General features: G+C 38.1%; 1 protein-coding gene across 1 annotated transcript in view; it reads left to right on the forward strand.

The window, feature by feature from the left end:
* Positions 1-15,493, forward strand: part of PCSK5 (proprotein convertase subtilisin/kexin type 5) — a 249,494-nt gene that overhangs the window by 204,139 nt on the left and 29,862 nt on the right. Inside the window, exons 23-24 of the mRNA XM_074931390.1 lie at positions 758-955; positions 1,300-1,368. Coding sequence (XP_074787491.1) covers positions 758-955; positions 1,300-1,368 — 267 coding nt within the window. The remainder of the gene's footprint in view (positions 1-757; positions 956-1,299; positions 1,369-15,493) is intronic.

The raw sequence follows: 15,493 nt of genomic DNA on the forward strand, positions 1-15,493 counted from the left end.
CAATTATTCTCTTTTTTCTCTGCTTTCTCTGCAGTTTCAAAAATAAATTATAGTAGGCAAATTCTTGCTCTATGGTTAAAGCAATCAAATACTCTTACCACAATAATGTGTATAATTCATACTGTAACCCATTAGAAAACTCCTCATATTGCAGCGCATGGCACATGGTGTCGTTAAGTGTTTTCACAGATTTCATTCAGAAGGATTTTAGGCAGGGGACCCCAGTTCCCCATGCACTAGAGAATGCTGTTGCTTTGGTAGCAAATAGATGCATGCTTGCTATTCTGATTGAATCTAGATTATTCCAGAGCCTAGCTGTGAATAGGATGAGGATTACAGTTTAATCTACTACAGACACAGAATGATGCTTTCCAAAGGCCAAGTGGGAAGCTTTGCTTTCTCAATGGGAATTCCTACATCCACATGTACAATGGAGTACCAATACTTGTATGTTCACTGCAAGGAAATTCAGTAATGAAAATATCTCAATCCGTATTTTATTAGATTTATGGATGTAAAGAGTAATTATTCACTAACATGACATCTTTATATGTCAAAAATCTCCAGGAATATGTAAAGTTTGAGGTCCTGAAAATTTTATACATTTTAGATCATCTGTGTAAAACTGTACAAATCTAGCAGTCAGTAAACAATATTACTTTTCATCAGCTGCAGTACTGGAGCCTCACAAAGCTTCTTCTTATGCCCAAATGTCCCCTGTTGCTGACAACTTTTTTCCTATTTGTTTGCCACACAGATAGAAGAGGGATCGAACGTTTCCTCTATCATGGGGAGTGCAGAGAGAGCTGTCCTCCAGGTCACTACCATTCAGAGCATACCTGCATGGCTTGCTCTGGCCACTGTGAGGTGTGCCTTAACTCCAGCCACTGCAAAAAATGTTTTAGAGGCTACTACCTTACCCAAAACATATGTCAGAAGCACAGTTGTAGAGAAGGTAAGCATTCCTCAGTAGAAGTTAACAAATATTCTATTTAATATGTTATAGAAATCTTGTTAAGAGTACTGGTTCCTGTTTTGAAATCTACAATCATACCTGATCCTGAGGTCCTTAAACTCCAGCTCTGATTGTTTTCTAATATCATGTTGATGAAATATAGGAGTGTTTTTCTCAGATTGAGTGGTGTTACACAAGAATTAAAACAGAAAAGAAATTGCTGTGAATCTTTCTCCTTTTTGAATTTGTATAAAGTTTATTTCCAGGAACCTTGCTAAATGCTTTCAAATGTTGGCCCTCCATTATCTAGAATTAACCAAGAATTGGTGATTTGCAAAACACAGGTGAAGTGGAAGATCCTGATTCTGAAGATTGCATACCATGTTCAGATGGATGCCAGAACTGCAAACTAGGTAAATATTCCCTTTATGAACCTTTATCCTTATTCTTGGGGTAAGGAAAAATTATTCCTCTCCCCTCTCTTGTCACAAGCCTATGTGCATACTGCTGAGTAATTGGTCACTGCTGCATTCTCTCACCAAGTAAACTGTATTTTTCCCAGTGCATTTATTTTTTAATATAATTTCTAAATTCTGTCTCCAGCATAAATAAGTATAGTTTTTGTATTAATTTAGCTATTAGTCTTTGCAGCACTTTTTGTTTTTCCCTGCTTGAATGCCACAGTCAGGCTGAGAAATTTCCAGACTTCGTGAAGCCATTTCAGATACAGAACTTTATCATAGATGTGGAAATTTTCTAGGCTTGAAAATAGATCACTAGCCTGTGCTTATTCTTTAAGAAAACAGACACAAGGACAGACCTGAAATTTCATTCAAGTGCAAGTGACTGCAATAGCAACACTACTGCCTAAAAAAACCCCACTCATTTTCCATAATGGATTAAATAAAAGTTCCTTCTCAACATAGTATGATGTTGGCAGAGTGTTTGTTGTCTTCAAATAAATACCATTTAACTTACTGAACTTCACTGAATCTGTATCTCAATAGTTCACCTTCACAGAGGATTAAAAATGTTCAAAAGACATTGCAATTAATTGTTTCCACAGTGTTTGCATTAAGAAAATTTTATTTCCTGTGGCTATATGGACAGCAGTACAACTGATAAGTAACTCCAGACTGAGGGGCAACAGGGTGACCAATCAGAAAGGCAGTCTTCACTTACCACCTCTTAGCCAAATTTCTTCTTAAGAAAGCACAGAGTTTAGGTAAAGTAGTGCCCAAATGAGTACTGATATGCCAAGACATCTGGATAATATCATCTACATTGCAGAAGGTAAGACTGTGCTAACATCTCCATGAAGGAAAAACTAGACCTAAGCTTTACTTCTTTTGGTGCAAATCACTGATCTACAAAAGTCACTTATCTGAAAATAGTTATCTGTAATTACTACTTGTTAAAAGAAAGGAACAAATATGACTTACTATATTTCCAAAGACCATTTCTGAAAGTGCTAAACTTAAGAGACTACCATTCACTCCCTGAATTCAGACAGATTTCCACAGACAGAGTTCATACTGGGCCCTCTCGTTTCTCCCACTTGTGTCTTGGGGCCTCATGTAACAGGCACTACCATCAGTACCAGGAGACAGGATGTTGCTATTCAGAGAGTCAATAGCAGGGAAGAAAACTGTGAAAGCATCACATAAGCAAAACCAAATAAACAAACAATAAACAAACCAGAAATTAATTCCCACAAGTCTCAACCATTTTGATGCTCTTTATGCTTTTGTGTCAACAATATTTTCCCTGACAAACAAGACTATCATGAATGCTCATGCATACCAAACTTATGTAAGGATTTTTATCACATACTACTTTCTTCTTTCTACCAGTCATCCAGCCTAATATGTTATACCGTAAGACTGCCTATGACTCTGGTGAACACGCATTCTGCATGAATGAAGTCAAGCCTAATCCTTTCCTCTGTGACTACTCCTGTAGTTTTCAATATTGCTGAATGAAGAGCTGTGGAACCAAGTTTTAACATGGTTGCAACCACACTATGGTCTTTATAGTCATGTAAACTGTTTGGTTGTGGAGAGAAAACAGAAGAAAAGAAGTTAAGGGAGAGAATCTGTTTCAATACCAATCTTTATTATTGCTGCTATCAGATGTTACTTTCCCATGGTGATAATTTTTGGTGCTCTTCACAACACTTGTGACTTAAAATTCCTTATTCTTCAACAGTTCATTGCCAATCCTTGCTTTGAATTAGGGTGAAATGCACTATGAATAGCAACTTCTCATAAAAATAGTCACTGCAAGTAACTCAGAGGCTGATTTTTCTTTGTAAATGAACTTAATAAACCTGCATAAGGAGACTGAAAGATTGATCAAAGGCAGCTGACATACAGAAACGGGGCTGTACTCTCTTACCTTTGTTATCAGAAAATCATTTATGTCCTAAATATTAATCATGCATAATATTCACTACATTTTTATTCTTAGGTTCTTGCAGTCAAAGTTTTTATTTAAAATAAGCTTTTCAAAAATCTTCAAAGATAACAGAAGGATGCAGGTAAAACAAGGACTGAATTAACTTTCACTGCTGAGTAAAGTCAGAAATATTAAGATGCTGGAGTTTGATAAAGGGAATACTATTAAGGAAACTCTTTGGCAGTTACAAAGCATATATTATTGAGACTCAAAAAGTTTGGTTTAATGTTAGCTCTATTTGAAACAGAAACAGCAGTAGGCTAAAAACAAGATCCCAAGCAGCTTTTACAAATTACCATGTGTTCCTGAAATAAAGCATGACCTGTAAACTTCAAACTTAAAATTAATAAGGTAGACATGCTGTTTGCTTATGTTTCTGCTCTTAATATTCAATGAGTTTTCTGGCATATCAGTAACAATTCATAGATAAGATGAGCACAGTAATAGATTTCTCATGTCATTAGAAAATTGATATATTTAGAGACTTCTGTAAAAAACCAAAGCTAAACAGCCTGTCGCTTAGAAGAAATGGATTATCTTGAGCACGGTGAAGAAATTGCATGGTCATAAAAATAACAAAACAGTAAAATTTCAAGGTGAGAAAATATGCAATGTGATAAATTTAGTTTCACATCTTTATGATCTTTCTAGAGATTCTTTGTAAAATTAAGCAAATGCTGCATGGTTTTGCAGTCTCTCTGTTTCTTATCTTCTCTTCAACACCACTGAGGAATTTAATCTGAGTAAGCGCTGTACAGCAGGAGTAGGAAATAGTATGAACATTTCTACTAGAAGTTTAGTGGAAAGCTCAGGAGAATGCTCTATTAAAAAAAAAAAAAAAGGAGGAAGCAAAATCTAGTAATCATAGCAATTGGAATCAAAATTATATAGTTCACATACTGAAAAGTAGTTATTCATTACAAATGCAAATACATTTTGTGCATATTTCTAGATCTGCAACAGACTCACGACCATTCTCTTACAAAAAATCATCAGACACTTGCTCTTTCTGAAGTGATATGAGATCCTTTTGTATAAACTGTAAAAGATAAAAATAATTAACCTATTTGGTTTATACTGAGTGCAGGGTCACTTATAGAAACTGTATGAATTTAAACAGGAATATCAGACCACAGTGACATTACATTGCAAACCGGGAGTAATGAAATGCACTGATTCTCTTACTGTCTACAAAGTACAAAGGTTAATTGATTATTTTTTTTTTTTGTAGACAGATCTAGTTTTAAGGGGGGTTATATATGCTAATTAAGATCATTGAACTGCCTATTTTCCTACTAGCCTGAAGGACAAGCAATTTTTGGCCGAAGATTTTTTTCACAGGGCACCAAAGAAGAGATTAAACTGTCACCTGCAGTCTTGTGCAATGTTGTCCTGCTTTGTGCAGGCAAGAAAATGAGCAAGAATTACTCTCATTTGGCATGATGCCAGGTACCAGCAGAATAGAGCAGGTAATGGAGGGAGACTCTGTGGGAAATCTCTTCTCTTCATCAATAGTGACCCTACAAATAGGGTATCATACTTTTATATCAGTTTGATACATTACATCCCACATCAGGCATTTCAGAAAAGAATGTAAAACCAACTCAGTAAGTAACACTGCAGGTTATTTTTCACCAGGCGTGAGGATACTGAGGTGGAGGCCTGATAGTGTTTGTAATATTTTCTGGGATCCTCCGGGAATGAAGTAAAATCTGTCTGTTTTCCTCTAAGTTGGGAACTAGTTTTGTTTTAGGGGCTCCAGTGTCTTAATGTATCTTTACTGTATCTCCATTGAAGGTCTAAGAGCAAAGGTAGGAACTGTCAGAGAGACTTAAGGACAGATAAGTCTTCGTAGTTTAAATACAGATGATGCATTCTTTTAAATTCAGGTGATACTTTTCTTTCTGATTCTCTTCGTTAATTTGGGGGCAGCTCGTATTTTAAGGAGATAATCTTTAATTCTCACAGACACCACCGTGCCTGCAGACACTGTCAAGTCCTGGAATATATAATAGTAAAATTGCTTGAGAGACCACTGATCCCAAAAGGATCTAAGACTTTGTGTACACAGTGTCAAAACAATGGCTATGCACAGCAGCGTTCAACTCCCTACCTTCTTCTGCCCAGATGCTCTCAAATACATATGACTGCGTGCTGCCATACTAGCCCAACTGGCATGCTCAAGTGCATGGCATTGCATGAGATCTGAAAAGCAGACGCATGCACAAGCACTGAAATCTGAAGTGAGAGCCAAAGACAAGTCTTACGGGCAACTTCAATGTATGTTTAATCCTAAATTCTTACAAGCTTCAAATATATTCCTAATGCTGTGCAAACTAACACAAACACAAAATTGGAGAGACAAAGTGTCTAAGAAAGTGTGCTGAATAAATTTCACACTTCCAATATTATTTTTATCACTTTAGTACTTTAGGTCTGATAATCCAATTTTGGACACTGGGACTACTTTATAGAGCAGCAATGAGCTATTGTTCCTTCTGATCCAGACAGATCCATGAGAACTGCAAGATCTTCATCACCTCTGACCATCAGACCGTGATTATGTTTTAATGACTTGTATTCTGATGGGCACCAAAAACCACCATGAAGCCTACAAAATTAAACCCAGTTTCCACAACAAAGGCAGCTTTTGAAAGAAAAGTTCTGCTGAAGCAATGTCATTAAGAAGGGGGATTTTCTTTGTGCCATTGCAGCATATGCATTTCACCTCTCGATGTAAATTCACTTACAGATTTAGATCACACTAGAATACCACTCATATTTTCTGCAGACTCTTAAAACTGTAATGAATTTTAGGAACTTTCTTCAGAGACAAGCCTCTTTAGAAAGCAGTTGGCAATAAAACAAGACTCAGGACAAGAGGAAAAAAAGTAAGATAAAAGGGCATAATTTGAGCCACTTAATGTGAATATTCTGTTTCTCTCTAAGAGAAATTTGGGATCGGATGGGTTACACCCAAGAGTGCTGAAAGAGTTGGCAGACGTGCTCGCCAGGCCGCTGTCCATGATTTACCTGAAGTCATGGCTGACTGGGGAGGTGCCATTGGACTGGAGGGTGGCAAATGTGACACCCATCTACAAAAGAGGCAGAAAGGAGGATCCAGGGAACTACAGACCTGTCAGTCTGACCTCGGTGCCAGGGAAGGTCATGGAGCAGGTCATCTCGAGTGCCATTACAAGTCATATAATGGACAACCAGGGGATCAGGCCCAGTCAGCATGGATTATGAAAGGCAGGTCCTGCCTGACAAACCTGATCTCCTTCTATGACAAGATGACTTGCTTATTGGATGAGGGAAAAGCTGTGGATATTATCTACCTGGATTTTCGAAAAGCATTCAACACAGTTCCCTTTTGCGGGAGGGTATCAGACCTGTACAACTCTATAAGAGTTATATCCAGCAAAGCCATTTATTTTTCTAACAGTACATACTTATGCTCTCGCCAAAGCTCTTACTTCATAATTAGCAAATCAGCAATTAGACAGCTACCAATCCTTTCTCCTATCAGCATAAGGCCACTCTAACACGCGCTGTGCAGACCAATCACCTTCTTGTTCACACACTGTTCACACGGCGGTAACTTCTCACAGTTCAGTACTTTCCACAGTTTAGTGTTGCAGCTGACTGTTGTTTTCCCTGCCACCTTGGCACAACTCAGCAGTTTCTTATCTTTCTCCCAAGGCCTGTTTCTCATCAAAGCCTAGCTGCTATTCAGAGGCTATGCAAGGCCCACAGTTCCCCATAGAATTCTCATAGAAAAACTGGCTGCCCATGGCCTGGATGAGCGAACGGTCTGCTGGGTCAAGCACTGGCTGGATGGACGGTCCCAGAGAGTGGGGGTCAACGGAGCTAAAATCCAGCTGGCGGCCAGTCACAAGTGGTGTTCCTCAGGGCTCGGTGTTGGGACTATTTCTGTTCAACATCCTTATTGATGATCTTGATAAGGACATAGAGTGTATCATCAGTGAGTTCACAGATGACACCAAGTTAAGTGGGAGTGTCGATCTGCATGAGGATAGGGAGGCTCTACAGAGAGACTTGGATAGATTGGATCCGTAGGCCAGTGTCAACGGGATGAGCTTCAACAAGGCCAAGTGCCAGGTCCTGCACTTGGGCCACAACAACCCCCTGCATGGCTACAGGCTTGGGGAGGTGTGGCTGGAGCTGTCTGGGAGAGAAGGATCTGGGGGTTCTCATTGACAAGCAGCTGAACATGAGCCAGCAGTGTGCCCGGGTGGCCAAGAAAGCCAACGGCATCCTGGCTTGTGTCAGAAATAGTGTGACCAGCAGAAGTAGGGAGGTGACAGTCCCCCTGTGCTCTGCACTGGTGAGGCCACACCTGGAGTGTTGTGTCCAGTTTTGGGCACCTCAATACGAGAGAGATCTCGAGGTGCTGGAGCGAGTGCAGAGGAGGGCAACGAAGCTGGTGAAGGGCCTGGAGAACAGATCCTGTGAGGAGAGATTGAAGGAGCTGGGACTGTTTAGCGTGAGGAGAAGGCTGAGGGGAGACCTCATCACTCTCTACAACTCCCTGAAAGGACATCGTAGAGAGGTTGGTGCTGGTCTCACAGAACAAGGAGGAATGGATTTAAACTGCAACAGGGGAGGTTCAGACTGGACATTAGGAGAAAATTTTCACAGAAAGAGTGGTCAGAGAGTGGAATAGGCTGCCCAGGGAGGTGGTGGAGTCACCATCTCTGGATGTGTTTAAGGGCCATTTAGATGAGATGTTGGAGTATATGGTGTAGGGGAGAACTTTGCAAAGTAGGGCTGATGGTTGGACTTGATGATCCCAGGGGTCTTTTCCAACCTGAATGATTCTGTGATTCTGTGAATTTCAGACAAGAATGTAACAATCTTGACTGTTATTTGATATGTCTAAAATACAACACATAAACCAAAGTGTTTTCTCAAACACTTTCAACTCTCACTGTCTTTCTAATAATACAACTATTATTTACCCTTTTGCATCTGCATAATGAACAGATGCAGAATATTAGTACTTATGGAGGTGATAAGTGACAATCTTCACTGATATGCAAATATCTACTGACTTGCATACATACACTTCACAAGCAGAAACTGACACACCATTAACACGTAATGCTAAATATGACCGCGTAGTTCATTGAGGAGCTAAATATTTGTGACACATACAGCTCAAGTGGGTCATTGATAACTTCATAGGAAGCAACAGGGTATTTCTTCCTCTCAGAAGGAATTGTGAAAGTCAGGCATTCTCCCAATTTGTCTGCCTTCCTGACAATGTCCTCCAGTGGAGCCACACATTCCTGATCCAATTCCTACTCACCTTCTTGCTGATTCCCTTCCACTCACCTCACCCAACCTGCAAAAGTATGACACGAATACTTTTCACGGATTCCCAGAGATTACCTCATCTCCATGTAGCAAAATACCATGTATATTGCTTTTTGACCCATCTGGGTTTCTGAAGAGAGCAGCAAATGTGGCTTCTCCAACCTTTGCACCAGGACTATTTTCAAAGTTAACCACTGAGAATAAAGAGTTCTTCAGTGTGAGTGTGCAGAGTGAAGAATGTTAGAATAGCCATCACACTTTTATCTTTCCAAGATACCTTACAAAAGAGACAAACACTGAGAAACCCTAAGGACCACTGATCCTGAGAATAAAAGCCTACAATATAGGCATTTAGGCCCAAGTATGACTCTTTGTTTCACCAAAGTAAAGCCTCAGCAACATTCAAAGGTCATCCAGAACCTAACTAGTTTGGTCTGAGTTACAAAAGGCAGAATGTGAGACTAAATAAAATGCAAAAGCTTCAAGAGATCCATTATACAGAGTGAGATAGGCGGAAAAATACAGTCTATAAGGCAGTGAAAATGAGAGAAAAGGTATTTGGAGAAGATTTAAGGAACCTGTGAGATAGATAAAAAGGGCAGCACTATGAACAGACTCAAGCTCCCTGGTACAGATTGCAGTTCTGGCAGTTCTGCTCATGATTAATGGGTGAAAAGTGATTTGGTTCCCATAGCAACCTAAGAAACACAAAGGAAAACTTCATTTCTTCAGACCTTCGCTTATGATGAATAGACCTTGGCTTTCAAAATACCAGAGAAAATTATGATAAAGATACTTTTTTTATCTTAGAGTAAATCTTCCTCAAGAGATTAATATTGCAGAATGGGTTTTAGATTTGCAGATAAAAGGACTTGTTTCCACAGGCCTCTGGAGTGAGAGTATGCAATGTGTGCAAAAAGAACGCTCAGCAAGATTTGGAACTGTTCTCTGATTTTCAGTACTAACATTTCAGTGTAGGCAGAACATTACATTAGAGGATGTTGTCTTTTCTAGAGTATAGGTAAAAGATAATTTCCTTGCACACTGAATATACAAGATGCATGTATTAAATAAAACATTCTGTCTTTGAAATATTTCTTTCTCTGAGAAAGAAAATTACTTCCTGGGCAAAATCAAGTCTTGGGGCAAGTCACTGGAAAAATTTAAGATATGAGATTGAAACATGAGTTCTCCAAACACAGAATACTCCAGATTTTAGTTTAGAGTTCTCCATAAAAATAAGAGCACAGAAGAAAAATGCCAAAGATCAGGCTCAAAGTTCATCTAGCTTAGTAGCCACTGACCAAACAATGAAGGTACTCCTAAAATTACAAAGATGAAAAACTATATATCGCTACTCCTTCAACAATTTGCAGATCAGAAGCTTCATGTATCAAAACAGTAAAGAAATGTTAGCTGCTGAATCATTCTGTTGGAATTACTGAAAAACAAATATATTAAAACAAACATAATCTAAACCAGCTGCAGACCAGACCCTCTTTTCAGGGAAGTTTGCTGCCTCCCTGGGGCCCAGATCAGGGATGTCACCAGAAAACTGATAAGGTTAGTACAGCCTTCGAATTATTACCTGCTCCCGCTCTTTCACATGGGTACCGTGATGATTCAACAAGACCAAGGTCAATCAAAAGAGATTTTGGAACCCTGGGAAGAATGCTGAAGGATTCAGGAGCACAGGTACTATTTTCTCAGTCCTCCCCGTAATGGGGAGATACACTAGAAGAAACAGGTGAGCCCAGGATATTAACACCTGGTTCCAAGACTGGTGCCTCCACCAGAACTTTTCTTTTTTATAAACACCAATAAATGCCCTATTCTGTACCTAGGACACAGCAATGTTGGTCACAAGTATAAATTGGGAGAGAAGTGGCTGAAATGCAGCCCTGCAGAAAGGGATCTGGGGGTGCTGGATGACTTGAAGCTCAACATGAGCCAGCAGTGTGCCCTGGCAGCCAAGAGGGCAAACTGCATCCTGGGCTGCATCAAACACAGTTTAAGTAGCTGGTCAAAAGAGCTGATTATCCTGCTGTACCTAGTGCTGGTGTGGCCTCACTTCAAATACTGTGTGCAGTTCTGGACCCCATAATTTAGGAAGAATGTGAAGGTCTACATCCAGAGGAGGGCAATAAAGCTGATGACAGGGCTGGAAGGAATGTCTTGTGGGGAGTGGCTGATGCCTCTGGACTTTTCTAGTCTGGAGAAAAGGAGTTTGAGAGGCAACCTCATTTCTCTCTACAGCTTCCTGAGGAGAGGAGGTGGAGAGGGAGGTGCTGGTCTCTTCTCCTTGGGCATGGCCCAGGGCTATGCCAGGGGATGTTTATACTGGACATTAGGAAGCTTTTCTTTACCAAGAGGGTGGTCAAACACTGGAACAAGCTCCTTAGAAAGGTGGCTGATGCCCCATGCCTGTCAGTGTTTAAGAAACATGAGCCAATGCCCTCAATGATATACTTTAACTTTTGGTCAGTCCTGAAGTGGTCAGGCAGTTGGACTAGATGATCATTGTGTGTCCTTTCCAAATGAAACTATTCTATCAAGCAACTCTACCTCAGTATGTACTTGTTTCAATTCTTTGAGTCTATGCCAGCCTAAAGATCAGGGTCTTATTCTTTCAAATAAGGAATTGTATTATGGAACCACTCATTGACTGTAGCAGTGTAAATCTTGGATTCTCCCCATATAGAGGAGATGTTTCCCATATGGGTCTTGCCTGCATAAATACATTTTGTTAATGGAGGACCAATAGAATCCAGCTGTGGTAAAAGCTGCATTGATGTCTGTGGTGTAAACTTAGGACCTCTGGCCTGCAGTCTGCATTCTTGCTTGTAGGAGAGCTCTTTCTGGGTAATACTACTCACCCAGAGGAACTACCTGTGTAGTAAGAAACTATTCAAACACAAGGGACCATCTCAGAATAATAATCGTGCATTCAGAAAATGCAGAAAGTTCAGTTTTAGTAATATGCAGCTTTCATGATTCTTGAAATCATCACATTGAGATTTTGATAGGTGGAAACAATGGCCAGTAGAGTAAGAACAAAAGATAACATCTGAGTGATAGAATAAAATCTAAGACAAATAAACTGAATGTCCTTTCTTAATTGTTATAGTACTGCTGATGTCCTGATTTCATTTCTGTTGAAGTACCCTTAACTTTATTTTATTAGGAGTACATGAACCACTAGTTCTTCTTTGTAGCCCTATAAGGAATAACTTCTCTGATTGATATCACATTTTGGAGCTTCATGTGTGGTGTAGATCTCACTACAGTACTGGTCAACTATGTCTGGTGAGACACTAGAGGATTCTGACCCAATATTTATTTTTTAGGTCAGTGTTTAAAATTTTCTGTTCCTTAAAGCTTCCTGATATTTCACTTTCCCTCAGTGAAATCTCTCCCAAAATTTTGTGCTTTTATCAACACACATACAAGTATTTATCAACATTTCACCTCAGTCATACAAACTATGGAACTATTTCAGGTAATGCATATTGTAATGTTAATCTTTGGTTTCATTTCACTTTATCTTCATTTCTACTTCTAACTCCAACATACTGAAATCCTTATTTGAACAGGAAAATATGCCTTCTTCCCTTTATTTTGTCAAGTGACATAATTCCTCTTTTAGAGTAAGGTAATTGAGATTAGAGCTGTATGATTATTTCCGGTAACCAGTTTTACAGAAAGAATAACACTCAGAACATTTTTTAAAATTTTTCTATTTTCATCTTAATTAAAGGTAGCTTTAGTTTTAAAAAATTACAAAAAAGTAAATAGATGTAAACTTAGTAAAAGTATAATTTTGGAAGAGATGAAGTCCATTCAAAGTCTTTTTTTCTTTTATGCCTTAATAATACATATATTTCTAAATCATTAAATCTTGGCTGAACCAAAGTTATAGTTTTTGGCCAAAGCAAATACTGATGCTGTTTTTTCCCCATATAAATCTAATTGACAACAGAATCCAGCTTTTTCTTTGGTTAAAATTCACAATCTTTTCTTTCTCCCACTTCCTGGTAATATGACTTGTCAAAATAAATTATAATGTCAGGAAAGAACATTTTTAAAAAAGAGTGGTGAAAAAACAACAAAAAAGTCACAGACAGACTTCTCACACAAACTGGAAGATCCAAACTAAAGTCTGTGATTCCACAAGAGAAATCTTAATTTTTCAGGCTTACAGAAAGCTGAGATTTCAGTCGGGCCCATGTCTTGTCAAATATCTTATTATGTTTGGATTGTACATTTCAGTTATTTTAATTGACATGCCATAAAATCTAAAGAAAAATGGTCTAAGGTAGTTAAAATATATAATTACTCTTGTTGGTGATATATTACAATTTATAGTACGTTTTTTAGATTACGGTAAATTATCATTCAGGGGAATGTAAAAGGCAAATAAAATCGGGCAGTAACTGTTGAAATTAAACAATTACTGCAGGCTGGCCCTTAAAGGAAAACTGCAATGCAATATAAAATCATTTCAAGTCATTACATTTAATTAAACTGGAAAAGTAAACCAGATATTAAGTCCCAGCTCCTGAATGCAAACAAAGTTGAGTGTATTCAGCATATTCTAGGCTCATGGCTGAGCCAATAAATAGTTGAAGAAATTTCATTTTTTTTAAAGTTCATAAACAAAACAGGAAACTTAAATAAAAGTACAGTGTAAATACAGATCATGTAAAATGTACCCTTGCACGTCAGTTTAACTCCCAGCTTTATTGTATACAGTAGATAAAGTCAAGCATGCATACAAGTCATTGCAAGGTCTGGGTTTAATTAGATGGGATACTTTGAGTAAATGTAACTCAAAAGTACCGTGGGTTAGCCATGTAAACTCTCCAGAATTAGTATCTGTCTAAATACCATGAACATTCAAATATAATGAAAGAGTGACAAGGGTTTCCAAAAAGGTCTGGAGCTCATTTTTGTATTAAATATTTCATTAAGCCTCTATAGTAATAATACAAAAAAATTACTTACAATGTTCCTCTACCTATTTGAACGAAAATACTCCTCCAGTACAACAATGTTATGCTTGTAATGCTAATGCCCATACTTCCCTCCTGGAATAGAAAAAAACACTAATTCATCTCAATTCAGAGAGTTCCAAGAGAATGCATGAATGTTTGGCCTTTGACCAATATTTAATCTTTGCATGTACCTTTCCTGTATTATAACATAGCTGTACTCCAAATGTATTGTACTTGAGAAGGGTGGGAGGTGCAGGAGGGAAGAAGAGTATCAGTTTATAACAGACAAGGAAAGAAACCAAAAACTTTTCCTATGAACTCTAGATGATCTTTACTTATCTAAGAAAACTGCAGTAAAACCAGAAAGTCAAACAAGACTTTTTTGTGTCTGAGGCCTTACATTTTAAAACTGGTTGAAAATCCTGTTTCCAATGCTATCGAGATCACTTTGTTTCTTCTTCAATAAATTTGTGTAAGCTCAACACAGTGGAAATCAATGCAAATGGAAAACTACAAAATAACGATACAATATTAGCAGTCTTCAAGACAAGAAGTCTTTTGAAGCATGACATATCAACTAACCCACTTTGCACCACAGAGATATCATTATTTTATGAGAAGGTGAAGATCTCAGTGAATATAGGATGTTTGTTACTGCTCATCCAAGAACTGATTGTGGCAGATTTTAAAGGAGTCACTTCTGAAGAACTACACATATATATTCATAAAATTCCCAAGGCTTAGTACATTCTTAAAATTAATTTCCAAAATTTTGGAAACATAGCATGTGTTAAATATCAAATTCACTATTGGAGAAATAGTTGTGTATTTCATTTTCTCTCTGCCTGCTATCAGACAGTTGGTCTCTTTGCATTCCTTTCTAAACTATATTGCTCAACTGTTTAAATTCAGAAACTATCACTAAGTATAGAAGGTGGTAGAGCTTTTATTTAGTGGGTATGTCTTTAGGAGAAAGAACAATGGTTCAGTAAGGGCTGATAAATAACATAGTACAATAGATAAATTGGCAAATGAATTTAGGCCACACTAGCACAATGCCTTAATGTTTTCATTTTGCAAAATCGTTAAGAAATTCTCCCCCCTGCCTCCAAAGCCTTAGTTTTGAGTACTGAATTCATTCCCAAGTGAAATACAGTACGCCAGCTATTCCTATGAAATTTGTGACCTTCTAATAAGGTATTTAATATTACCACTTCTGTCTAAACTTTGTGTAAGCAGCAGAATGCAAGTGCTATTTGTGATACATTTTTTTTCTCTCTCCACAAGATGAATTTCAATTCACAATCTAAGCAAACTATTTTTACGCATTTGTTTCTAGATAATTTCTCTTAGATCCTAAACCAACTCAAAACACATGGTCTTCACTTAATGGTCACTTACTTTAATACTTAATTTTTCTATTCTCTTTCCAGAGGACAATCAGACATTATATCTTTGCTTGCAATTACTGCTGAGATCTGTCTTAAACTGAGTTATACAGATAGTCATCCATACAGGCAAAACTGAGAGGGCAGTTAAGAGAGAAAAATGCATCAAAACCTCCCACAGGCAAGAGAGGAAAGAGCCCTCTCTTCACAAAAGGCAGAAAGTACATGGAGAGTTAGTTACTAAGCCTGAAAGCAACCCCAGCAATTTTAACAATGTCTCTTTGATGCGTACTGTTTTCTTCCCATCAACTTAATGTAAGGACTGTATGTGCAAGTACTGTAATAATTTTCAAAAGGTA

The sequence above is a fragment of the Athene noctua genome, chromosome Z, assembly GCF_965140245.1.
Source record: "Athene noctua chromosome Z, bAthNoc1.hap1.1, whole genome shotgun sequence".
NCBI lineage: Eukaryota > Metazoa > Chordata > Aves > Strigiformes > Strigidae > Athene > Athene noctua.